This window comes from Chiloscyllium punctatum, chromosome 40, assembly GCF_047496795.1.
Source record: "Chiloscyllium punctatum isolate Juve2018m chromosome 40, sChiPun1.3, whole genome shotgun sequence".
Classification (NCBI taxonomy): domain Eukaryota; kingdom Metazoa; phylum Chordata; class Chondrichthyes; order Orectolobiformes; family Hemiscylliidae; genus Chiloscyllium; species Chiloscyllium punctatum.
Genome location: NC_092778.1, coordinates 62,141,388 through 62,168,597, shown reverse-complemented (window position 1 = coordinate 62,168,597; position 27,210 = coordinate 62,141,388). Strand labels below are relative to the sequence as shown.

The window sequence follows — 27,210 nt, the reverse complement described above, 5'->3', positions numbered from 1 at the left end:
CCCCCCTCCCCCTCCCCCTGAACCCCCCCTCCCCTCCCCTCCCCCTGCACCCCCCCTCCCCTCCCCCTCCCCTCCCCCTGACCCCCCCTCCCCTCCCCCTGAAACCCCCCTCCTCCCTGAACCCCCCTCCCCTCCCCTCCCCCTGAACCCCCCCCTCCCCTCCCCCTGAACCCCCCCTCCCCGCCCTCCCCCTGACCCTCCCCTCCCCCTGAACCCCCCCTCTCCCTCCCCCTGAACCCCTCTCCCCTCCCCTGAACCCCCCCTCCCCGCCTCTCCCCCTGAACCCCCCCTCTCCCTGAACCCCCCCCCTCCCCCTGAACCCCCCCTCCCCTCCCCCTGAACCCCCCCTCCCTCTCCCCCTGAACCCCCCCTCTCCCTGAACCCCCCCTCTCCCCTCCCTCCCCCTGAACCCCCCCTCTCCCCTCCCCGCCCCTCCCCCTGAACCCCCCCTCACCCTCCCCTCCCCCTGAACCCCCCCTCTCCCTCCCTCCCCCTGAACCCCCCTCCCCTCCCCTCCCTCTGAACCCCCCTCCCCTCCCCCTGAACCCCCCCTCCCCTCCCCTCCCCCTGAACCCCCCCTCCCCCTCCCCTCCTCCCTCCCCCTCTCCCCCCTGAACCTCCCCCTCCCCCCCCCTCCCCCTGAACCCCCCCCTCCCCTCCCCTCCCCCCCTCCCCTGAACCCCCACTCCCCCCCCTCCCCCTGAACCCCCCTCCCCTCCCCTCCCCTCCCCCCCCCCTCCCCCCTGAACCCCCCCTCCCCCCCCTCCCCCTGAACCCCCCCTCCCCTCCCCCTGAACCCCCCCCTCCCCCTCCCCTCCCCCTGAACCCCCTCCCTCCCCTCCCCTCCCCCCTGAACCCCCCCTCCCCTCCCCCTGAACCCCCCCTCCCCTCCCCTCCCCCTGAACCCCCCCCTCCCCTCCCCCTGAACCCCCCCCTCCCCTCCCCTGAACCACCCCCTCCCCTCCCCCTGAACCCCCCCTCCCCTCCCCCCTGAACCCCCCCCCTCCCCTCCCCCCTGAACCCCCCCCTCCCCTCCCCCTGAACCCCCCCTCCCCTCCCCCCTGAACCCCCCCCCCTCCCCTCCCCTCCCCCTGAACCCCCCCTCCCCTGAACCCCCCCTCCCCTCCCCCCTGAACCCCCCCCCTCCCCTCCCTGAACCCCCCCCTCTCCCCTCCCCCCTCCCCCTGAACCCCCCTCACCCTCCCCTCCCCCTGAACCCCCCTCCCTCCCCTCCCCCTGACCCCCCCTCCCCTCCCCCCCCCTGAACCCCCCTCCCCTCCCCTCCCCCTGAACCCCCCTCCCCTCCCCCCCCCTGAACCCCCTCCCTCCCTCCCCCTCCCCCCTGAACCCCCCCCTCCCCCCCTCCCCCCCTGAACCCCCCCTCCCCCTCCCCACCCCCTGAACCCCTCCCTCCCCTCCCCACCCCTCCCCCTGAACCCCTCCTCCCCTCCCCCACCCCCTGACCCCCCCCCTCCCCCCCCACCCCCTGCCCCCCCTCCCCTCCCCACCCCCTGACCCCCCCCCCCCTCCCCTCCCCTGAACCCCCCCCCTCCCCCCCCTCCCCCTGACCCCCCCCTCCCCCCCTCCCCCTGAACCCCCCCCTCCCCTCCCCCTGAACCCCCCCCCTCCCCCCCTGAACCCCCCCCTCCCCCTCCCCTCCCCCTGAACCCCCTCCCCTCCCCTCCCCCTGAACCCCCCCCCTCCCCTCCCCCTACCCCCCCTCCCCTCCCCCTCCCCCTGAACCCCCCCTCCCTCCCCTCCCCCTGAACCCCCCCCTCCCCCTCCCCCTGAACCCCCCCTCCCCTCCCCTGACCCCCCCCTCCCCCCCTCCCCCTGAACCCCCCCTCCCCTCCCCTCCCCCTGAACCCCCCCCTCCCCTCCCCCTGACCCCCCCCCCTCCCTCCCCCTGAACCCCCCCTCCCCCTGACCCCCCCCTCCCCTCCCCCCTGAACCCCCCCCTCCCCCCTGAACCCCCCCCTCCCCTCCCCCCTGAACCCCCCCCTCCCCCCTCCCCCTGAACCCCCCCTCCCCCCCTGACCCCCCCTCCCCTCCCCACCCCCTGAACCCCCCCCTCTCCCCTGACCCCCTCCCCCTCCCCCTGAACCCCCCTCCCCTCCCCACCCCCTGACCCCCCCTCCCCTCCCCCCCCTGAACCCCCCTCCCTCCCCTCCCCCTGAACCCCCCCTCCCCCTCCCCTCCCCCTGACCCCCCCCCCTCCCTCCCCCCCCCTGAACCCCCCTCCCCTCCCCTCCCCCTGAACCCCCCTCCCCCCTGAACCCCCCCCCTCCCCTCCCCCTGACCCCCCTCCCCCTCCCCCTGACCCCCCCTCCCCTCCCCCTCCCCCTCCCCTCCCCCTGAACCCCCCCCCTCCCCCTCCCCTCCCCTGAACCCCCCCCCCCCTCCCCCTGCCCCCCCCCCCCCTCCCCCGCCCCCCCTCCCCCGACCCCCCCCTCCCCCCCTCCCCCTGACCCCCCCCCCCTCCCCCCCCCCCCCTCCCCCCCTCCCCGACCCCCCCCCCCCTCCCCCCCTCCCCCTGCCCCCCCCCCCTCCCCTCCCCCCGCCCCCCCCCCCCCCTCCCCCCCCACCCCCTCCCCTCCCCCCCCCCCCCCCCCCCCACCCCCCCCCCCCCCCTCCCCGCCCCCCCCCCTCCCCCCCCCCCCCCCCTGCCCCCCCCCCCCTCCCCTGACCCCCCCCCCCCCCCCCCCCCCCCCCCCTCCCCCCCCCCCCCTCCCCCCTGCCCCCCCCCCCCCTCCCCCCCACCCCCCCCCCCCGCCCCCCCTCCCCTGACCCCCCCTCCCCCCCTCCCCCCCCCCTCCCCCCCCCCCCTCCCCTGCCCCCCCCCCCCTCCCCCCTCCCCTGACCCCCCCTCCCCGCCCCCCCCCCTGCCCCCCCCCCCCCCCCCTCCCCCCCCCCCCCCCCCCGACCCCCCCCCCCCCCCCCTGCCCCCCACCCCTCCCCTCCCCAGCCCCCCCCCCCTCCCCTCCCCCCCCCCCCCTCCCCGCACCCCCCCCCCCCTCCCCCCCCCCCCCCCCCCCCCCTCCCCCCCCCCCCTCCCCTGCCCCCCCCCCCCCCCCCCCCCCCCCCCCCCCTCCCCCCCCTGCCCCCCCTCCCCTTCCCTCCCCCTGAACCCCCCCTCTCCCCTTCCCTCCCCCTGAACCCCCCCTCTCCCTGAACCCCCCCTCCCCTCCCCTCCCCCTGATCCCCCCTCTCCCTGAACCCCCCTCCCCTCCCCCTGAACCCCCCCCTCTCACTGATCCCCCCTCCCCCTCCCCTCTCACTGATCCCCCCTCCCCCTCTCACTGATCCCCCCTCCCCTCTCACTGATCCCCCCTCTCACTGATCCCCCCTCCCCTCTCACTGATCCCCCCTCTCACTGATCCCCCCTCCCCTCTCACTGATCCCCCCTCTCACTGATCCCCCCTCCCCTCTCACTGATCCCCCCTCTCACTGATCCCCCCTCCCCTCTCACTGATCTCCCCTCTCACTGATCCCCCCTCCCCTCTCACTGATCTCCCCTCTCACTGATCCCCCCTCCCCTCTCACTGATCTCCCCTCTCACTGATCCCCCCTCCCCTCTCACTGACCCCCCTCACCCTCCCCTCTCACTGATCCCCCCCACTCCCACTGACCCCCCTCCCACTCCCACTGACCCCCCTCCCACTCCCACTGATCCCACCCACTCCCACTGACCCCCCTCCCCTCCCACTGACCCCTCCCCCTCCCACTGACCCCCCTCCCCCTCCCACTGACCCCCCTCCCCCTCCCACTGACCCCCCTCCCCCTCCCACTGACCCCCCTACCCCTAACCTCTCACTGATCCCCCCCTCCCCTCACACTGATTCCCCCTCCCCTCCCACTGGTCCCCCCTCCCCTCCCACTGATCCCCCCTCCCCTCCCACTGACCTCCCTCCCCCTCCCCGCACACTGATCCCCCCTCCCCCTCCCCTCTCACTGACCCCCCCTCCCCTCACACTGATCCCCCCTCCCCCTCCCCTCACACTGATCCCCCTCCCCTCACACTGACCCCCCTCCCCCTCCCCTCTCACTGATCCCCCTCCCCTCACACTGACCCCCCCTCCCTCCCCTCTCACTGATCCCCCTCCCCTCACACTGACCCCCCCTCCCCTCCCCTCCCACTGACCCTCCATCCCCCTCCCCTCACACTGATCCCCCCTCCCCCTCCCACTGACCCCCCCTCCCCCTCCCATCTCACTGATCCACCTCCCCTCACACTGACCCCCCTCCCCTCCCCTCACACTGACCCCCCTCCCCCTCCCCTCCCACTGATGCCCCCTCCCCTCCCACTGACCCCCCCTCCCCCTCCCCTCACACTGATCCCCCCCTCCCCTCCCACTGACCCCCCCTCCCCTCACACTGATACCCCCCTCCCCTCCCACTGACCCCCCCTCCCCCTCCCCTCTCACTGATCCCCCCCTCCCCTCCCACTGACCCCCCCTCCCCCTCCCCTCTCACTGATCCCCCTCCCCTCCACTGACCCCCCCCTCCCCCTCCCCTCTCACTGATCCCCCTCCCCCTCCCTCTCACTGATCCCCCCCTCACTGACCCCCCCTCCCCCTCTCACTGACCCCCCGCCCTCCCCCTCTCACTGACCCCCCCCCTCCCCCTGACCCCCCCTCCCCCTCCCCTCTCACTGACCCCCCCCTCCCCTCTCACTGACCCCCCCTCCCCCTCTCACTGACACCCCCCCCACTGACCCCCCCTCCCCCTCTCTGACCCCCCCCTCCCCCTCTCACTGACCCCCCCCCTCCCCCTCTCACTGACCCCCCCCTCCCCCTCTCACTGACCCCCCCCTCCCCCTCTCACTGACCCCCCCCTCCCCCTCTCACTGACCCCCCCCTCCCCCTCTCACTGACCCCCCCCCTCCCCCTCTCACTGACCCCCCCCTCCCCCTCTCACTGACCCCCCCCTCCCCCTCTCACTGACCCCCCCCCTCCCCCTCTCACTGACCCCCCCCTCCCCCTCTCACTGATTCCCCCCCCTCCCCCTCTCACTGATCCCCCCCCTCCCCCTCTCACTGATCCCCCCCTCCCCCTCTCACTGATCCCCCCCCTCCCACTCTCACTGATCCCCCCCTCCACTCTCACTGATCCCCCTCTCCCACTGACCCCCCTCCCCCTCCCACTGACCCCCCCTCCCCCTCTCACTGACCCCCCTCCCCCTCTCACTGACCCCCCCTCCCCCTCTCACTGACCCCCCCTCCCCCTCTCACTGACCCCCCCCTCCCCCTCTCACTGACCCCCCCCTCCCCCTCTCACTGACCCCCCCCTCCCCCTCTCACTGATCCCCCTCCCCATCCCCCTCCCCATCCCCCTCCCACTGATCCCCCTCTCACTGACCCCTCCCCCTCCTCCTCTCACTGATCCCCCTCCCCCTCCCCCCTCCCCCTCTCACTGATCCCCCTCCCCCTGATCCCCCCTCCCCCGCTCACTGACACCCCCCCTCCACCTCCCCCTCTCACTGACCCCCCCCTCCCCCTCTCACTGACCCCCCCCCCCTCCGCCTCTCACTGACCCCCCCCCTCCCCCCCTCACTGACCCCCCCCTCCCCCTCTCACTGACCCCCCCTCCCCCTCTCACTGACCCCCCCCTCCCCCTCTCACTGATCCCCCTCCCACTGATCCCCCCCCTCACTGACCCCCCCCCTCCCACTGACCGCCCCCCTCTCACTGACCCCCCCTCCCCCTCTCACTGACCCCCCCCTCCACCTCTCACTGACCCCCCCTCCCCCTCTCACTGACCCCCCCCTCCCCCTCTCACTGACCCCCCCCTCCCCCTCTCACTGACCCCCCCCTCCCCCTCTCACTGACCCCCCCCTCCCCCTCTCACTGACCCCCCCCCTCCCCCTCTCACTGACCCCCCCCCTCCCCCTCTCACTGACCCCCCCCCTCCCCCTCTCACTGACCCTTCTCCCCCTCTCACTGACCCCCCTTCTCCCCCTCTCACTGACCCCCCTCCCCATCCCCCTCCCCATCCCCCTCCCACTGATCCCCCCCCTCACTGACCGCCCCCCCCTCCCCCTCTCACTGACCCCCCCCCTCTCACTGACCCCCCTTCTCCCCCCTCTCACTGACCCCCTTCTCCCCTCTCACTGACCCCCCTTCTCCCCCTCTCACTGACCCCCCTCCCCATCCCCCTCCCACTGATCCCCCCCTCACTGACCGCCCCCCCCTCCCCCTCTCACTGACCCCCCCCCTCCCCCTCTCACTGACCCCCCCCTCCCCCTCTCACTGACCCCCCCCCTCCCCCTCTCACTGACCCCCCCCTCCCCCTCTCACTGACCCCCCCTCCCCCTCTCACTGACCCCCCCCCTCCCCCTCTCACTGACCCCCCCTCCCCCTCTCACTGACCCCCCCCTCCCCCTCTCACTGACCCCCCCCTCCCCCTCTCACTGACCCCCCCCCCTCCCCCTCTCACTGACCCCCCCCCTCCCCCTCTCACTGACCCCCCCCCTCCCCCTCTCACTGACCCCCCCTCCCCCTCACCCCCCCTCCCCCTCTCACTGACCCCCCTTCTCCCCCTCTCAATGATCCCCCTCCCCATCCCCCTCCCACTGATCCCCCCCTCACTGACCCCCCCCTCCCCCTCTCACTGACCCCCCCCTCCCCCTCTCACTGATCCCCCTCCCACTGATCCCCCCCCCTCACTGACCCCCCCCTCCCACTGACCGCCCCCCTCTCACTGACCCCCCCTCCCCCTCTCACTGACCCCCCCCTCCACCTCTCACTGACCCCCCCCTCCCCCTCTCACTGAACCCCCCCCTCCCCCTCTCACTGAACCCCCCCCCTCCCCCTCTCACTGAACCCCCCCCTCCCCCTCTCACTGACCCTTCTCCCCCTCTCACTGACCCTTCTCCCCTCTCACTGACCCCCCCTTCTCCCCCTCTCACTGACCCCCCTCCCCATCCCCCTCCCCATCCCCCTCCCACTGATCCCCCCCCTCACTGACCGCCCCCCCCTCCCCCTCTCACTGACCCCCCCCCTCTCACTGACCCCCCTTCTCCCCCTCTCACTGACCCCCCTTCTCCCCCTCTCACTGACCCCCCTTCTCCCCCTCTCACTGACCCCCCTTCTCCCCCTCTCACTGACCCCCCTCCCCATCCCCCTCCCACTGATCCCCCCCCTCACTGACCGCCCCCCCCCTCCCCCTCTCACTGACCCCCCCTCCCCCTCTCACTGACCCCCCCCCTCCCCCTCTCACTGACCCCCCCCCTCCCCCCTCTCACTGACCCCCCCCCCTCCCCCTCTCACTGACCCCCCCCCCCCCTCTCACTGACCCCCCCCTCCCCCTCTCACTGACCCCCCCCTCCCCCTCTCACTGACCCCCCCCCCCCTCTCACTGACCCCCCCCCCTCTCACTGACCCCCCCCCCTCTCACTGACCCCCTTCTCCCCCTCTCACTGATCCCCCTCCCCATCCCCCTCCCCCATCCCCATCCCCCTCCCACTGATCCCCCCCCTCACTGACCCCCCCTCTCCCCCTCTCACTGACCCCCCCTCCCCCTCTCACTGATCCCCCTCCCCATCCCCCTCCCACTGATCCCCCCTCTCACTGACCCCCCCCTCCCCCTCTCACTGACCCCCCCCCCTCCCCCTCTCACTGACCCCCCCCTCCCCCTCTCACTGACCCCCCCCCTCCCCCTCTCACTGACCCCCCCCCTCCCCCTCTCACTGACCCCCCCCCTCCCCCTCTCACTGACCCCCCCCCTCCCCCTCTCACTGACCCCCCCCTCCCCCTCTCACTGATCCCCCTCCCCATCCCCCTCCCACTGATCCCCCCTCTCACTGACCCCCCCCCTCCCCCTCTCACTGACCCCCCCCTCCCCCTCTCACTGACCCCCCCTCCCCCTCTCACTGACCCCCCCTCCCCCTCTCACTGACCCCCCCCCTCCCCTCTCACTGACCCCCCCCTCCCCCTCTCACTGACCCCCCCCCTCCCCCTCTCACTGACCCCCCCCCCCTCCCCCTCTCACTGACCCCCCCCCTCCCCCTCTCACTGACCCCCCCCCTCCCCCTCTCACTGACCCCCCTCCCCCTCTCACTGACCCCCCCCCTCCCCCTCCACTGACCCCCCCCTCCCCCTCTCACTGATCCCCCTCCCCAACCCCCTCCCACTGATCCCCCCTCTCACTGACCCCCCCCCTCCCTCACTGACCCCCCCCTCCCCCTCTCACTGACCCCCCCCCCTCCCCCTCTCACTGACCCCCCTTCTCCCCCTCTCACTGACCCCCCTTCTCCCCTCTCACTGATCCCCCTCCCCCTCCCCCTCCCCCTCCCCATCCCCCTCCCACTGATCCCCTCCCTCACTCCCCCTCCCCCTCTCACTGATCCCCCCCCCTCACTGACCCCCCCCTCCCCCTCCCCCTCCCCCTCTCCCTCCCCCTCTCACTGATCCCCCCCCCTCACTGACCTCCCCCTCCCCCTCTCACTGATCCCCCCCCCTCACTGACCCCCCCCTCCCCCTCCCCCTCCCCCTCCCCCTCTCACTGATCCCCCCCCCTCACTGACCCCCCCCTCCCCCTCCCCCTCCCCCTCTCCCTCCCCCTCCCCCTCTCCCTCCCCCTCTCACTGATCCCCCCCCCTCACTGACCTCCCCCTCCCCCTCTCACTGATCCCCCCCCCTCACTGACCCCCCCCTCCCCCTCTCCCTCTCCCTCCCCCTCTCACTGATCCCCCCCCTCCCCCTCCCCCTCCCCCTGATCCCCCCCCTCACTGACCCACCCCTCCCCCTCTCCCTCTCCCTCCCCCTCTCACTGACCCCCCCCTCCCCCTCTCACTGACCCCCCCCCTCCCCCTCTCACTGACCCCCCCCCCTCCCCCTCTCACTGACCCCCCCCCTCCCCCTCTCACTGACCCCCCCCTCCCCCTCTCACTGACCCCCCCCTCCCCCTCTCACTGACCCCCCCCCTCCCCCTCTCACTGACCCCCCCCCCTCCCCCTCTCACTGATCCCCCTCCCCAACCCCCTCCCACTGACCCCCCCCTCCCTCAATGACCCCCCCCTCCCCCTCTCACTGACCCCCCCCTCCCCCTCTCACTGACCCCCCCCTCCCCCTCTCACTGACCCCCCCCTCCCCCTCTCACTGACCCCCCCCCTCCCCCCTCTCACTGACCCCCCCCTCCCCCTCTCACTGACCCCCCCTCCCCCTCTCACTGATCCCCCCCTCCCCCTCTCACTGATCCCCCCCTCCCCCTCTCACTGATCCCCCCCTCCCACTCTCACTGATCCCCCCCTCCCACTCTCACTGATCCCCCTCTCCCACTGACCCCCCTCCCCCTCCCACTGACCCCCCCTCCCCCTCTCACTGACCCCCCTCCCCCTCTCACTGACCCCCCCTCCCCCTCTCACTGACCCCCCCTCCCCCTCTCACTGACCCCCCCCTCCCCGACCCCCCCACTCCCCCTCTCACTGACCCCCCCCTCCCCCTCTCACTGACCCCCCCCTCCCCCTCTCACTGATCCCCCTCCCCATCCCCCTCCCCATCCCCCTCCCCATCCCCCTCCCACTGATCCCCCTCTCACTGACCCCTCCCCCTCCTCCTCTCACTGATCCCCCCTCCCCCTCCCCCCTCCCCCTCTCACTGATCCCCCTCCCCCTGATCCCCCCTCCCCCGCTCACTGACACCCCCCCCTCCACCTCCCCCTCTCACTGACCCCCCCCTCCCCCTCTCACTGACCCCCCCCCCCCCTCCGCCTCTCACTGACCCCCCCCCTCCCCCCCTCACTGACCCCCCCCTCCCCCTCTCACTGACCCCCCCCTCCCCCTCTCACTGACCCCCCCCTCCCCCTCTCACTGATCCCCCCTCCCACTGATCCCCCCCCTCACTGACCCCCCCCCCTCCCACTGACCGCCCCCCTCTCACTGACCCCCCCTCCCCCTCTCACTGACCCCCCCCTCCACCTCTCACTGACCCCCCCTCCCCCTCTCACTGACCCCCCCTCCCCTCTCACTGACCCCCCCCTCCCCCTCTCACTGACCCCCCCCTCCCCCTCTCACTGACCCCCCCCTCCCCCTCTCACTGACCCCCCCCCCTCCCCCTCTCACTGACCCCCCCCCTCCCCCCTCTCACTGACCCCCCCCCTCCCCCTCTCACTGACCCTTCTCCCCTCTCACTGACCCCCCTTCTCCCCTCTCACTGACCCCCCTCCCCATCCCCCTCCCCATCCCCCTCCCACTGATCCCCCCCCTCACTGACCGCCCCCCCCTCCCCCTCTCACTGACCCCCCCCTCTCACTGACCCCCCCTTCTCCCCCTCTCACTGACCCCCCTTCTCCCCCTCTCACTGACCCCCCCTTCTCCCCCTCTCACTGACCCCCCTCCCCATCCCCCTCCCACTGATCCCCCCCCTCACTGACCGCCCCCCCCTCCCCCTCTCACTGACCCCCCCCTCCCCCTCTCACTGACCCCCCCCTCCCCCTCTCACTGACCCCCCCCCCTCCCCCTCTCACTGACCCCCCCCTCCCCCTCTCACTGACCCCCCCTCCCCCTCTCACTGACCCCCCCCCTCCCCCTCTCACTGACCCCCCCCCTCCCCCTCTCACTGACCCCCCCCTCCCCCTCTCACTGACCCCCCCCTCCCCCTCTCACTGACCCCCCCCCTCCCCCTCTCACTGACCCCCCCCTCCCCCTCTCACTGACCCCCCCCCCTCCCCCTCTCACTGACCCCCCCCCTCCCCCTCTCACTGACCCCCCCCTCCCCCTCTCACTGACCCCCCCTCCCCCTCACCCCCCCTCCCCCTCTCACTGACCCCCCTTCTCCCCCTCTCAATGATCCCCCTCCCCATCCCCCTCCCACTGATCCCCCCCTCACTGACCCCCCCCTCCCCCTCTCACTGACCCCCCCCTCCCCCTCTCACTGATCCCCCTCCCACTGATCCCCCCCCTCACTGACCCCCCCCTCCCACTGACCGCCCCCCCTCTCACTGACCCCCCCTCCCCCTCTCACTGACCCCCCCCTCCACCTCTCACTGACCCCCCCCTCCCCCTCTCACTGAACCCCCCCCTCCCCCTCTCACTGAACCCCCCCCTCCCCCTCTCACTGAACCCCCCCCCTCCCCCTCTCACTGACCCTTCTCCCCCTCTCACTGACCCTTCTCCCCCTCTCACTGACCCCCCTTCTCCCCCTCTCACTGACCCCCCTCCCCATCCCCCTCCCCATCCCCCTCCCACTGATCCCCCCCCTCACTGACCGCCCCCCCCTCCCCCTCTCACTGACCCCCCCCCTCTCACTGACCCCCCTTCTCCCCCTCTCACTGACCCCCCTTCTCCCCCTCTCACTGACCCCCCTTCTCCCCCTCTCACTGACCCCCCTTCTCCCCTCTCACTGACCCCCCTTCTCCCCCTCTCACTGACCCCCCTCCCCATCCCCCCTCCCACTGATCCCCCCCCTCACTGACCGCCCCCCCCTCCCCCTCTCACTGACCCCCCCTCCCCCTCTCACTGACCCCCCCCCTCCCCCTCTCACTGACCCCCCCCCTCCCCCTCTCACTGACCCCCCCCCTCCCCCTCTCACTGACCCCCCCCCTCCCCCTCTCACTGACCCCCCCCCTCCCCCTCTCACTGACCCCCCCCCTCCCCCTCTCACTGACCCCCCCCCCCCCCTCTCACTGACCCCCCCCCCCCCTCTCACTGACCCCCCCCCCCTCTCACTGACCCCCCTTCTCCCCCTCTCACTGATCCCCCTCCCCATCCCCCTCCCCCATCCCCATCCCCCTCCCACTGATCCCCCCCCTCACTGACCCCCCCTCTCCCCCTCTCACTGACCCCCCCCTCCCCCTCTCACTGATCCCCCCTCCCCATCCCCCTCCCACTGATCCCCCCTCTCACTGACCCCCCCCTCCCCCTCTCACTGACCCCCCCCCTCCCCCTCTCACTGACCCCCCCCCTCCCCCTCTCACTGACCCCCCCCCTCCCCCTCTCACTGACCCCCCCCCTCCCCCTCTCACTGACCCCCCCCCTCCCCCTCTCACTGATCCCCCTCCCCATCCCCCTCCCACTGATCCCCCCTCTCACTGACCCCCCCCCTCCCCCTCTCACTGACCCCCCCCTCCCCCTCTCACTGACCCCCCCCTCCCCCTCTCACTGACCCCCCCCTCCCCCTCTCACTGACCCCCCCCCTCCCCCTCTCACTGACCCCCCCCCTCCCCCTCTCACTGACCCCCCCCTCCCCTCTCACTGACCCCCCCCCTCCCCCTCTCACTGACCCCCCCCCTCCCCCTCTCACTGACCCCCCCCCTCCCCCTCTCACTGACCCCCCCCCCCTCCCCCTCTCACTGACCCCCCCCCTCCCCCTCTCACTGACCCCCCCCTCCCCCTCTCACTGACCCCCCCCTCCCCCTCTCACTGACCCCCCCCCCTCCCCCTCTCACTGACCCCCCCCTCCCCCTCTCACTGATCCCCCTCCCCAACCCCCTCCCACTGATCCCCCCTCTCACTGACCCCCCCCTCCCTCACTGACCCCCCCCTCCCCCTGACCCCCCCCTCCCCCTCTCACTGACCCCCCTTCTCCCCCTCTCACTGACCCCCCTTCTCCCCCTCTCACTGATCCCCCTCCCCCTCCCCCTCCCCCTCCCCATCCCCCTCCCACTGATCCCCTCCCTCACTCCCCCTCCCCCTCTCACTGATCCCCCCCCTCACTGACCCCCCCCCTCCCCCTCCCCCTCCCCCTCTCCCTCCCCCTCCCCCTCTCACTGATCCCCCCCCTCACTGACCTCCCCCTCCCCCTCTCACTGATCCCCCCCCCTCACTGACCCCCCCCTCCCCCTCCCCCTCCCCCTCCCCCTCTCACTGATCCCCCCCCCTCACTGACCCCCCCTCCCCCTCCCCCTCCCCCCTCTCACTGATCCCCCCCCCTCACTGACCTCCCCCTCCCCCTCTCACTGATCCCCCCCCCTCACTGACCCCCCCCCTCCCCCTCTCCCTCTCCCTCCCCCTCTCACTGATCCCCCCCCTCCCCCTCCCCCTCATCCCCCCCCCTCACTGACCCCCCCCCTCCCCCTCTCCCTCTCCCTCCCCCTCTCACTGATCCCCCCCCTCCCCCTCCCCCCTCTCCCTCTCCCTCTCCCTCTCCCTCCCCCTCTCACTGATCCCCCCCTCCCCCCTCCCCCCTCCCCCCTCTCACTGACCCCCCCCCCTCCCCTCCCCCTCCCCCTCCCCCCTCTCACTGACCCTCCCCTCTCACTGACCCCCCCCCTCTCACTGACACCCCTCTCACTGACGCCCCCATTGCCGCTCACTGACCGTTAGCCGCCTCCGCTTTCGTTACCGCGCGACTCTCAACAGCAAAGCAACCTCTTGCGTCACCGCGCCGCATACGTCATGACGGAGGTCGGTCCTTCCCCTCCGCCGGTGGAGACTGAGGTGACTGCGCATGAGCGCATTCAACTCGAAAGGAATCCCAGTTTAACATACAAGTGTTTTAATATTGATCTTTAATGTTTACTTCTGAAGACAAACGTTACGATCTTGGTACATTGAACAAGTTGGTTGTGTATTCATTCGTAGTAAGAAATGAAAAAGAAAGCATGTGAACCATTACAAAATCACAAGTATGTTTTGATGTAGAAGGAGGTCATTCAGCTTAAATGAGCATCAGTATCCAATGCCAACTTCTGCCTGTTTCACAATTATCCTCCTGCATTATTTCTCTTTTCAATAACTCAGTTGAATCTGCCTCTATCACATTTCCAGGCAGTGCATTTTATACCCGAAGTACTCGCTGAGTGAAAAAGATTTTCCTTAATTTTCCTTTGCTTCTTTTTCACATCACCTTAGATCTAACTTTCTACAGTTGACGTTAAGAGTTCACTGGGGAGTGGATGCAAAGATTTAAGAGCAGCACGAAGCCATTTGTCCCAACAAATCTGCTCTGCCACTAGATCAGGTTTGAATCCTACCACAACCTATGGTGAAATTTGAATGAGTCTAATCATGACCATGAATCCATTCTTGATTGTTGGAAAATACATCTGGTTCACTCACGCTTACCTGGTATGGCTTACATATAACTGCAGACCCCAGCAGTGTGCTTGACTCTTAACTGCTCTCAATAAATGCTGGCATTGTGAATACTCAACCTGGGAATGATTTTGTTAAAAATGTTTCTTGACCCCATTCTCTGCCTTCTTATCATTGAGTCATTGATACAGAACTGGCTCAAAGGTAGAAGACAGAGGGTGGTGGTGGAGGGTTGTGTTTCAGATTGGAGGCCTGTCACCAGTGGAGTGCCACAAGAATCGGTGCTGGGTCCACTACCTTTCGTCATTTGTATAAATGACTTGGATGTGAGCATAAGAGGTATAGTTATTAAGTTTGCAGATGACACTAAAATTGGAGGTGTAGTGGACTTCGAAGAAAGTTACCTCAGATTACAACAGGATCTTGATCAGATAGGCCAATGGGCTGAGAAGTGGTAGATTGAGTTTAGATTAATCTAAGGTGCTGCATTTGGAAAAGCAAATCCTAGCAGGACTTATACACTTAATGATAATGTCCTTGGGAGTGTTGCTGAACAAAGAGACTTTGGAGTGCAGGTTCATAGCTCCTTGAAAGTGGAGTCACAGGTAGATAGGATCGTGAAGAAGGCGTTTGGTATGCTTTCCTTTATCAGTCAGAGTATTGAGTACAGGTGTTAGGAGGTCATTTTGTGGCTGTACAGGACATTGGTTAGACCACTGATGGAATATTGCATGCAGTTCTGGTCTCCTTCCTATCGGAAAGATTTTGTGAAACCTGAAAGGGTTCAGAAAAGATCTACAAGGATGTTGCCAGGGTTGGAGGATTTGAGCTACAGGGAGAAGCTGAACAGGCTGTGGCTGTTTTCTCTGGAGTGTCAGAGGCTGAGGTTTATAGAGGTTTACAAAATTATGAGGGGCATGGATAGTCTTTTCCCTGAGGTGGGGGAGTCCAGAACTAGACGGCATAGGTTTAGGGTGAGAGGAAAAGATATAAAAGAGACCTAAGGGGCAACTTTTTCATGCAGAGGGTGGTATGGATATGGAATGAGCTGCCAGAGGAAGTGGTGGAGGCTAGTACAGTTGCAACATTTAAAAGGCTACTGGATGGGTATATGAATAGGAAAGGTTTAGAGGGATATGGGCTGGACGCTGGCAGGTGGGACTAGATTGGGTTGGGATATCTGGTCATCATGGACGGGTTGGACCGAAGGGTCTGTTTCTGTGTTGTACATCTCTATGACTCTATGAGGCCATGCCCTCGGGTCTTTGTCTCTTCTACTAGTGGGAACATCTCCACATCCACCATATCCAAGCCTCTCAGTACTCTCTAAGTTTCAATCAGATTCCTGCTCCATCTTTCTGAACTTCATCTAGTACAAACCCAGGTTACTCAATCATTCATCATGTAACAAGGTTTCCAACCGTGGGATCATTCTTGTAAATCTCCTCTGGATATTCTCCAAGATCAACATATCCTCCCTTAGATAGGGTCCCAAAACTACTCATGATATTTCCAATGGGATCTGACCAAGGTTTTATACAGTATCAGCAGTACATCCCAGCTCTTGTATTCTAGCCCTCTCAAAAGTCACCTTCTTAACTACCAAATGGACCCACATGTTGACCTTAACAGAATCATGAACTAGGACTCCTGAGTCCCTTTGTGCTTCAGATTTCCAAAGCTTTGCCCATATAGAAGAGCCCTCTCATATTCCCACATTGTATTCCATCTGCCATATCTTTGCCAACTTTCTTAAACAGTCAAGTCCTTCTGCAGCCTCCCAGCTTTCTATAATCATATTAGATCTTCTTCACTCTTGTTGCTTTTTGAAAAGCTTCCCAATAATTAGGCATCCCAAAAATCTTCACCACATTTTGTTTTTCTTTTGCTTTTATGCTATTTCTAACTTCCCTTGTCAGCCATGGTTGCCTCATCCTTTCCCGAGAATGTTTCTTTTTCCTTTGAATGAATTTCTACTGTATCTCCCAAATTACCCTCAGAAACTATTGCCGTTGCTACTCCATCGTCATCTATCTTCAGTTCTTTTTCACTCAACAAGCTCCCCCTCATGTCTTTTTTTACCTTTATTCAATCAGAAGACCATTATATATGATTCCAATTTCTCTCTTTCAAGATGTAGGGTGAATTCTATCATAAAATAGCCACTGCCCCCAAGGGGTTCCTTCATCTTAAGCTCCATAATCAAATCTGTCTCATTATGCATCACCAAATCCAGAACTGCCTGTTCCCTGATGGGGTCTACCACAAGCTGCTCTGAAAACCATCTCACAGACATTCCACAAATTCCTTTTGTACAGTCATATAGAATGGATACACACCTTTCAGTCCAACTCGTCAACGACTCTATGACTCTATAGGCATTTGGATGGGTATATGAATAGAAATGGTTTGGAGGGATATGGGCCAGGTCCTGGCAGGTGGGACTAGACTGCCATTCAATAAGATCATGGCTGATCATTTTGAGGCCTCAGCTTCAATTACACACCTGCTCACCATGAACCTTAATTCCTTTACTGTTCAAAATGTTATCTATCTTAGCTTTAAAAGCATTGACTGAATAAGCCTCAACTACTTCACTGGGAAGGAACTTCCATAGATTCAAAACCCTGTGGGTGAAGAAGTTCCTTCTCAATTCAGTCCTAAATTTGCTCCCCCTAATTTTGAGGCTATGCTCTCTTGTCCTAGCTTCATTTGCCAGTGGAAACATCCTCTCTACTTCTGTCTTATCTATTCCCTTCATAATTTTATATGTATCTATAAGATCCCCCCCTCATTCTTCTAAATTCCAATCAACATAATCCCAGTCTACTCAGTCTCTCTTAAGCCAAACCCCTCAACTCCAGAATTAACCTAATGAACCTCCTCTGCACACTCACTCGTGCCAGTACATCATTTCTCAAGCAAGGAGACCAAAACTGCACGCAGTACTGCAGGTGTGGCCTCACCAACACCATATACAGCTGCAACATAACCTCCATGCTTTTAAACTCAATCCTTTTAGCAATGAAGGACAAAATTCCATTCGCCTAAATCCCTTTATATCCTTCCTATTTATGTACCCGTCCAGATGCATTTTAAATGTTGTATTTTACTAGTCTCCACCAGTTCTTCAAGTAGTTCCTCAGGACTTTGGCTGTCACTCCATACGTCTGCATGAAAAAGTTTCCCCTCAAGTCCTTTTTAAATCTTTCCCCTCTCACTTTAAACCTATGCCCTCTAGTTCTGGACTCACTTACTCTGGGGAAAAGACATTAGCTGTTCACCCTGTCCATGCCCCCCATGATTTTATAAACTTCAATAAAGTTCCCCGAAGTTACCCCTCAACCTCCAATGCTTCAGAGAAAATAGTCCCAGTCTATTCAGCCTCTTCCTGTAGCTCAAATCCTCCAACCCTGGCAACATCCTTGTAAATCTTTTCTGAGTCCTTTCAAGTTCCACATCTTTCCTAAAGCTGGGAGACCAGTTTTGAACATAGTATTTCAAAAGTGGCCAAACCAATGTTCTGTACAACCACAAAATGACCTTGAAGAAATTCTTTGAAGAGGTAGCATGTAGGTTAGACCAGGGAAACCCAGTGGATGTTATCTACCTAAACTTCCAAAAGGCCTTTGATAAGGTACCTCATGGGAGGCTGCTGAGTAAGGTGAGGGCCCAGGGTGTTCAAGGTGAGCTATTGGCATGGATTGAGGATTGGCTGTCTGACAGAAGGCAGAGAGTTGGGATAAAAGATTCTTTTTCGGAATGGCAGCCAGTGACAAGTGGTGTCCCACAGGGTTCACTGTTGGGGCCTCAGCTGTTCACTTTATATATTAATGATCTGGACAAAAGGACTGGAGGCATTCTGGCGAAGTTTGCCGATGATACAAAGTTAGGTGGACAGGCAGGTAGTACTGAGGAGGTGGGGAGGCTACAGAAAGATTTAGACAGTTTAGGAGAGTGGTCCAAGAAATGGCTGATGAAATTCAATGTGAGTAAATGCACGGTTTTGCACTTTGGAAAAAAGAGCACAAGCATGGACTATTTTCTAAACGATGAGAACATTCATGAAACCAAAGTACAAAGGGATCTGGGAGTGCTAGTCCAGGATTCTCTCAAGGTTGACTTGCAGGTTGAGTCCGTGATTAAGAAAGCAAATGTAATGTTGTTACTTAACTCAAGAGAGTTGGAATGTAAAAGCAGTGATGTGCTACTGAGACCTTACAAAGCTCTAGTTAGGCCCCATTTAGAATATTGTGTCCAGTTTTGGGCCCCACATCTCAGGAAGGACGTACTGGCACTGGAGCGTGTCCAGTGGAGATTCACACAGATGATCCCTGGAATAGCAGGCCTAATATATGATGAATGGCTGAGCATCCTGAGACTGCATTCATTAGAGTTTAGAAGCTTGAGGGAAGACCTAATAGAAACTGACAAGATAATTCATAGCTTAGGGTGGACATTGGGAAATTGTTTCCATCAGGTGGGGATACTAGAACCCTTGGGCGCAACCTTAGAATTAGAGGGGGTTAATTTAGAATGAAAATGAGGAGACATTTCTTCAGCCAGAGAGTGGTGGGCCTGTGGAATTCATTGCCATGGAGTGCAGTGGAAGCCGGGACGTTAAATGTCTTCAAGGCAGAGATTGATAAATTCTTAATCTTGCAAGAAATTAAGAGATATGGGGAGAGTGCAAGTAAGTGGCATTGAAATGCCCATCAGCCATGATTGAATGGCAGATTGGACTCGATGGGCCGAATGGCCTTACCTCCACTCCTATTTCTTATGGACCTCCGGACTCCTTTACTCAAAGCACTGATCAATAAAAGCAAGTGTCCCAAACACCTTCATTAGTGAGTTTGAGTGAGCTTAGACTGATAGAAGTTTATCTTTTCTCATTTCTGAGTGGCTCCAGAGGTCTAGCTATGGTTTATACTGGATTATGGCCTTAGAAAATGGCATGGGGGCATGAGATGACATGAGGGAATTCTATAGGGAGTGGGTATAGGGTTGAGCAGGTGAGTGGGGTGAAAGAAAAGAGTGCGATAGCTTCTAAACTGATTGAATGTACCAAGCAGCCCTCCTTACCATTGACCTAGCTACAATCAGCCTTTGCTTACGGGGTCAGCAAGCCTGACTGTAACCCACCCCCTTGTTGCAACAGAGTGAAATTATAGTCACAAAAAGTCACTGATTGAGGAAAAGCTTGCCTCTTAATTTACCTTGCCATTCTACCCAAGTACTGGATTAGTGGTGCTGGAAGAGCACAGCAGTTCAGGCAGCATCCGAGGAGCAGTAAAATTGACGTTTCGGGCAAAAGCCCTTCACAAGGAATAAAGGCAGAGAACCTGAAGCGTGGAGAGATAAGATAGAGGAGGGTGAGGGTGGGGAGAAAATAGCATAGAGTACAATAGGTGAGTGGGGGAGGGGATGAAGGTGATAGGTCAGGGAGGAGGGTGGAGTGGATAGGTGGAAAAGGAGATAGGTAGGTAGGACAAGTCCGGACAAGTCATGGGGACAGTGCTGAGCTGGAAGTTTAGAACTAGGGTGAGGTGGGGGAAGGGGAAATGAGGAAACTGTTGAAATCCACATTGATGCCCTGGGGTTGAAGTGTTCCGAGGCGGAAGATGAGGCGTTCTTCCTCCAGGTGCCTGGTGGTGAGCGGCGGTGAAGGAGGCCCAGGACCTCCATGTCCTTGGCAGAGTGGGAGGGGGAGTTGTAATGTTGGGCCACGGGGCGGTGTGGTTGATTGGTGCGGGTGTCCCGGAGATGTTCCCTAAAGTGCTCTGTTAGGAGGCATCCAGTCTCCCCAATGTAGAGAAGACCGCATTGGGAGCAACGGATACAATAAATGATATTAGTGGATGTGCAGGTAAAACTTTGATGGATATGGAAGGCTCCTTTAGGGCCTTTGATGGAGGTGAGGGAGGAGGTGTGGGTGCAGGTTTTACAATTCCTGTGGTGGCAGGGGAAGGTGCCAGGGTGGGAGGGTGGGTTGTAGGGGGGCGTGGACCTAACCAGGTAGTCACAGAGGGAACGGTCTTTGCGGAAGGCGGAAAGGGGTGGGGAGGGAAATATATCCCTGGTGGTGGGGCAAGTATTCCATTACTGGCATGTTCATGAAAGTGAAGCATAAGAGAAACATATTTAATAGTGTTAATTTACTTCCTGTAATAGTATGTGACAATGAATTAAATTTAGGAAAAAAGCAGCAAAAGGAAAAAGAAAATTGGATCCACATGACCATCATAAATAACAGAAAACACAAAGTTTTCAAAATCTATTTTATTCAATTTTTATAAGATCGTGTGATCAATTCAATCTTAGAGTACACATTAACATTAACTTTAAGGCAGACTTTATTTTGACCAAAAAAAAGCACATCTTTTGGAGATGTAAAACAAGTGAAATCAGAACAAAATTGAAAGCTGTTCAGAGAAGCATGGAGCAAAGATAAGATCTGATAGATTGCAATGGACTCAAAGTGACGGATTTCCAAAGCCAAGTGTTTCCTGGAGTTGATTAATCTCATCAAGGAGCTTTGTATTTTGAAGATTTAACTATGGAAAATAAAAATAACTGCAGATTAGCATTAATACGTTTCTCTAGTTGACTGTCTACCATTTTCTGTATGAATTTTATATATAGGATTGACTGACAATTATTTCTCAGTTGAATGTGCAATAATCCTAAAAGGATATTTCTCATTAAATGGATATTTATATGCATACAATGAGATTAAATGCTAAAAATGTATTATTATTTCTTTTAACAATAATATCTTAAAATGGGCTAAACCAGGAAAACATTATTAAATTTCAAGGCATAAGTAGAATGACAGTCTGCCACAATTTTGATTTCTAATGGAATTTTCGGAAGGTTTGCACAGTTAGATTCTTAACCAATGCTGTTCATGTGAACAATGTATTATTAAATAATTTAGAAATGTGACATTCTAAAATCTGTTTAACTAATTGAGATTACAGAAAGCATCAGGCCTTGACATTTTAATTTGAAATTTCTTCAGCTCTGCCTCTCCTATTTATGCCAACTGCTCCCCTGCCACCACAGCCTCCCCAATCCCTTCCTGCCCACCTCAACTTTATTGTTTCCCTTCCAAACCATGCAAAATTCTCTGACACAGAAGATTGGGAGCTGGGCTACCAAGTACCCCGGGCTTCTGAAGTCTTTGAACAAGAAGTCGCCGAATTTAATAATTTGTTTTCCTCGTTGATTATATACCTTGTCTACATTTGGTAACTTCTCATAAATGTGAGATTATATACCTTGTCTACATTTGGTAACTTCTCATAAATGTGAAGAAAAGGAACTCATGACACAGAGTCAGAGTTATATAGTACAGAAACAGACCCTACGCTGACCAGACATCCCAATTTGATCTAGCCCCATCTGCCAGCAGTTGGCCCATATCCAAATAAATATTTCCTATTCATAAACCCATCCACATGCCTTTTAAATGTTGTAATTGTACTCACCTTCATCGCTTCCTCTGGCAGTTTGTTCCAGACATGCACCATCCTCTGCATGAAAACGTTACGCTTCAGGTCCTTTCTAAATCTTGCCTCTCTCACCTTAAACCTATGCTCTTAGTTTTGGGTTCCCCCACTGTAGGAAAAGAACTTTGGCTGTCACCCTATCCATGCCCCTTATGATTTTATAAACCTCTATCAGCTCACCTAAGTCTCCGCCACTCTGGGCAAATAGTCCTAGCTGATTCAGCCTCTCGCTATAACCCAAACCCTCCAGTCCTGGTAAATTTTTTCATGGTTAGAAAAATTATGATGTAAATGACACATAACATCATATAAGGGGTGAAACGATAGCCTAGGTGCAACACAGTAGCTAGGGGTGACATGGCAGCTCAATAGTTAGCATTGCTGCCTCACAGCACCAGGACTGTGAGGATAACAAAGAGAGAAATAAGGAAGGAGAGGATCAAATATGAAGGTAGGCTAGCCAGTAATATTAGAAATGATAGTAAAAGTTTCTTTCAATACATAAGAAACAAATGACAGGAAAAAGTAGACATTGGGCCACTTCAAACTGATGCTGGAAGCCTAATGATGGGACATAAGGAAATGGCTGGAGAACTTAATAAGTACTTTGCATCAGTCTTCACAGTGAAAGACATGAGTAATATCCCACCAATTAAAGGGAGTCAGGGGGCTGAGTTGAGTATGGTTGCCATTACAAAAGAGATAGTGCTAGAAAAGCTAAAAGGGCTTAAAATTGACAAATGTCCTGGCCCGGATGGGCTACATCCTAGAGTTCTGAGGGAGGTGGCTGAGGAAATAGCGGAGGTGTTGGTTGAGATCTTTCAAAAGTCACTGGAGTCAGGGAAAGTCCCAGATTATTGGAAGATCGCTGTTGTAACCCCCTTGTTCAAGAAAGGATCAAGACAAAAGATGGAAAATTATAGGCCAATTAGCCTAACCTCAGTTGTTGGTAAAATTCTACAATCCATTGTTAAGGATGAGGTTTCTAAATTCTTGGAAGAGCAGGGTTGGATTAGAACAAGTCAACATGGATTTAGTAAGGGAAGGTCGTGCCTGACAAACCTGTTAAAATTCTTTGAAGAGGTGACAAGTAGGCTAGACCAGGGAAACCCAGTGGATATTATCTACCTAAACTTCCAAAAGGCCTTTAATAAGGTGCCACACGGGAGGCTGCAGAGTAAGGTGAGGGCCCATGGTGTTCGAGGTGAGCTACTGGCATGGATTGAGGATTGGCTGTCTGACAGAAGGCAGAGAGTTGGGATAAAAGGTTCTTTTTCGGAATGGCAGCCGGTGACAAGCGGTGTCCCACAGGGTTCAGTGTTGGGGCCCCAGCTGTTCACGTTATATATTAATGATCTGGATGAAGGGACTGGGGGCATTCTAGCGAAGTTTGCCGATGATACAAAATTAGGTGGACAGGCAGGTAGTACTGAGGAAGTGGGGAGGCTGCAGAAGGATCTAGACAGTTTGGGAGAGTGGTCCAGGAAATGGCTGATGAAATTCAACGTGCGCAAATGCGAGGTCTTGCACTTTGGAAAAAAGAATACAAGCATGGACTACTTTCTAAATGGTGAGAAAATTCATAAAGCCAAAGTACAAAAGGATCTGGGAGTGCTAGTCGAGGATTCTCTAAAGGTAAACATGCAGGTTGAGTCCGTGATTAAGAAAGCGAATGCAATGTTGTCATTTATCTCAAGAGGGTTGGAATACAAAAGCAGCAATGTGCTACTGAGCCTTTAAAGCTCTGGTTAGGCCCCATTTGGAGTACTGTGTCCATTTTGGGCCCCACACCTCAGGAGGGACATACTGGCACTGGAGCGTGTCCAGTGGAGATTCACACAGATGATCCCTGGAATGGCAGGTCTAACATACGAGGAACGGCTGAGGATCCTGGGATTGTATTCATTGGAGTTTAGAAGGTTAAGGGGAGATCTAATAGAAACTTACAAGATAATACATGGCTTGGAAAGGGTGGATGCTAAGAAATTGTTTCCGTTAGGTGAGGAGACTAGGACCCGTGGACACAGCCTTAGAATTAGAGGGGGTCAATTCAGAACGGAAATACAGAGACATTTCTTCAGCCAGAGAGTGTTGGGCCTGTGGAATTCATTGCCGTGGAGTGCAGTGGAGGCCGGGACGCTAAATGGCTTCAAGGCTGAGATTGATAAATTCTTGATGTCACAAGGAATTAAGGGGCTCCGGGGAGAATGCTGGTAAGTGGAGTTGAAATGCCCATCAGCCATGATTAAATGGTGGACTGGACTCAATGGGCCGAATGGCCTTACTTCCACTCCTATGTCTTATGGTCTTATGGACTGAGGTTCAATTCCAGCCTCGGGTTCTGTCTCTGTGGAGTGCATACACTCTCTCTGTGTCTGTGTGGGTTTCCTCTGGGTGCTCCTATTTCCTTCCATGGTAAATGGCCAGACTAAATTGCCCAGAGTGTCCAGGGATGTGTAGGCTCGGTGGATTCACCCTGGGAAATGTAGGGTTATAGAGATAGGGTAGTGGGGTGGTTATGGGTGGGAAACTCTTTGTGGGCAGCACGGTGGCACAGTGATTAGCACTGCTGCCTCACAGCACCAGAGACCCGGGTTCAATTCCCGCCTCAGGTGACTGACTGTGTGGAGTTTGCATGTTCTCCCTGTGTCTGTGTGGGTTTCCTCCGGGTGCTCTGGTTTCCTCCCATAGTCCAAAGATGTGCAGGTCAGGTGAATTGGCCATGCTAAATTGCCGTAAGTGTTAGGTAAGGGGTAAATGTAGGGGTATGGGTGGGTTGCGCTTCGGCGGGTCGGTGTGGACTTGTTGGGCCGAAGGGCCTGTTTCCACACTGTAAGTAATCTAATCTTCTGAGGGGCTGCATAGACTTGATGGACTGGAGTTATAAATGCTTATAAATTGGAAGTACAGTGTTCAGGTGATGTTACCATTTACCTGTAGTCACACTTATTGTTATTTAATTAAAACCATCACTTTGACTGTAAAGTGCCCAGTCTCTAAGCGAGAAACTGAGAATGTTTTTAGAATCTGAAAACATTTCCTTGGTCAGATCACAACTGTGTACAAATAGGCACTGTATCGTAAGTAGGATATTAAATTTGGATAAGAGTACAATTTAGATTTCCCAGAATGTTATCAGGATCCCAAGGATTAAGTTATGAGAAATTAAGTAAAAAGGGTTGTTTTGTCTGGAATATTGAAGTTTAAGGATTTTGAAAGGAAGTTATTAAAATTCTTTCATAGCACATGAGCAATGCTGGCGATCAGCACCTCTAGTTGAACTGACTGTTTCATGGTCATTTCAGAGGGACAGCTAAGAGGTTTGGAGTCACATGCAGACCACATCATGATGAACAACAGATTTCCATCTTGAAGGACATTAATGAATCAGATGTTTTTTTAGAGGAGTCAACAGTAGCTTCATCACTAAGGGACCAGTTTTATGTTCCAAATACATTTACTTAATTTATAATCCATCAGCTGCTGTGGAAGGATTTGAACCCACACCTCCAGAATATTATCTTAAATTTCTGAATTCTTAATCCATTGAAATTACTACTATGCCACATCACCCCAATGGATGCAATAAAAATAAAGCTTTTTTTTCACTCTAGCAGAGTTCAAGACTAAGAGTATAATCTCAAAATATGAAACGAAGTTTGCAATTCTTCATATAAAGAATAGTAGAAGGTGGAGATCTCTTCTACAAAAAGTAGTAGATTGCAAGCTCAACTAATAATTTTACATTTGATATTCATTGGTGTTTGCTTGCCAGGGGTATGGAATAAAAGTGAATGAATGGAATTAAGAGATAGATCAGATATGTTTCACTGAAATGCAGGACAAGCTGAAGGTCGACCTTGCTTACTCCCTGTTATTCTGCGGCTATCTGTTACTTCCTGTACAATATACTGTTAGAGCAGGAGGTAAACAAAACAATATCACTCTTAGGACAAACCTTTACTGCATATTTATAGGTCTGCTCCGCTTCTAGCTTTCTCCCTGTCTGAAATGACAAAAAATAAATCAAATTAACACAAACTCAAGGAGAAGATTAAATAGGACAATAAAGTACTGCAATTTTGTGTTTCAAAAAACAAACTGTACCAAAAGACAATTTTTTTTTATCATATCCTGTCTTTAGTTAGAATTAAGATGCCATAAGAATAGATTGAAGATTATCAACAAAATACACTGTCACCAAATCATACATTCACATGCTCTTTTTGGAATAGTAAATTGATTCAATGTTCTGATGAAAAGCTCTTAAGACTGGAAGTACTCCTATTAAGGATTGACCTTCACAGATCAAGTTGTATACTGCTCATTTAAAGAACTTGTCCATTATTAATTTCCATTAATTTGACTGGAAGATTACATTTTGACAAAAAAAATTCAAGATTATCAAAATTAATCTTCAATGAATTTCTGAAAATAACAGTTCTCTCAGCTTGATATAAACTTAACATTGTGAAAGCTGGTTGAAATTAAACAGGAGCCTTGGTTAAATTCAAATATATTTTACTTTAAAACACATCTTGAATATTAAAAAATAGAGAAGGATATCAAATCAATTATTGTTTTACTTCATAAATGTTTCAGACTCAATTTGCTGTATAAACATCAAGTCAGATATGAGAACTTTAAAAAAAAAATATTTTCACCCTTCCTCTCCCAAAGGTGCCAATACACAGTCATATACTATATCAGGAATGTTGGATGACCCAGGTATGCAACGATAATTGATCATGTTTAGCTGGTGCACCTTTAGTTGGCATGCCAATATAATATAGGAAGTACATTCCTATCTTCAGTCAACATTCACAAGTACTCTTTCTAATAAGGGACCAGAAGCACAAAATGAAGAACTGAAGTATTTTCCTTCCCCAGTTCAGGGATGAGTAGGCCAAAAAACAACTATTATCATAGCAACTTTCAGTTCCTTAGGCAAGTCCACTGTGGGTAAATATTGCAATTGATTTGCATGATTAATTTCCCAAAAGAGCAAATCAATACATTTCTCAGTTGTTCTGTTTTTGGCATAGCTTGAGAGAAAAATGCTAGCCAAGACCATTGAACAAATTCTGCTCTATTTGGAATGGTACCAGAAGATAATTTACATCGAGCTGAACCAGGAGAATCTTGTTCAACATTGCACAGAAAGAACTCACTGCTGAAATGCAGCACAAGCTCATAATGCACTCAGGTGTCAGCAGGGCTCAGATCCACCAGATTACCAGACTTACACTTAATTATGATCTTGCTGCTTAAGTAAAATCAGTTCATATAACAGACGAAAGATTGAATGTGGGCTCTTGTGATGCAGTGGCAGTGTCCCTACTTTGTAAAAGGAAGCCAGAGTTCAAGTTCCACCTCTCCAGAATTGTGTAACAATGTCTTTGAACAGGTTGATTATCAAAATCAAACTCCAGAGTTTATTGGCTAGTGTTTTCATCTATTAAATTTTCAAATTCCTTCACCCACAAAAATGAGTGAATTAGCATTCGATGAGCCAGCAAACAGGTACTTATGTGTGTCACACTTTGAAATTACTTTCATTCATAAAAAATACCTTTAAGCACACCAATGTGAGATAGCCCCAGACCTCCGCATTCATGTTACACAGAATATTTGCTTCACAGAGTGCATCTTCAGCATTTGTCAGTTCATTCAGCTGAGTAGAAACACAATGAAAAATAATGGAGTTAATCCCTTGATTCTGAGA

General features: G+C 57.6%; 2 protein-coding genes across 6 annotated transcripts in view; both read right to left on the bottom strand.

The window, feature by feature from the left end:
- wdr90 (WD repeat domain 90) overlaps positions 1 to 13,323 on the bottom strand; it is a 101,289-nt gene extending 87,966 nt beyond the window's left edge. For 3 of the 4 annotated variants that reach the window (XR_011954962.1, XM_072560093.1, XM_072560095.1), the window contains exon 1: positions 13,255 to 13,323. The gene's annotated coding sequence lies outside the window, so the exon portion shown is untranslated. The remainder of the gene's footprint in view (positions 1 to 13,254) is intronic. The other variant, XM_072560094.1, reaches the window with a different exon arrangement.
- Positions 13,324 to 20,238: 6,915 nt separating this feature from the next.
- cfap70 (cilia and flagella associated protein 70) overlaps positions 20,239 to 27,210 on the bottom strand; it is an 89,602-nt gene continuing 82,630 nt past the window's right edge. For both annotated transcript variants that reach the window (XM_072560091.1, XM_072560090.1), the window contains exons 26-28: positions 27,058 to 27,159; positions 25,444 to 25,491; positions 20,239 to 20,528 (exon numbers count right to left, since the gene is read on the bottom strand). In XM_072560091.1, the coding sequence (XP_072416192.1) occupies positions 20,448 to 20,528; positions 25,444 to 25,491; positions 27,058 to 27,159 (231 nt within the window). In that variant the 3' untranslated portion in view covers positions 20,239 to 20,447. The remainder of the gene's footprint in view (positions 20,529 to 25,443; positions 25,492 to 27,057; positions 27,160 to 27,210) is intronic.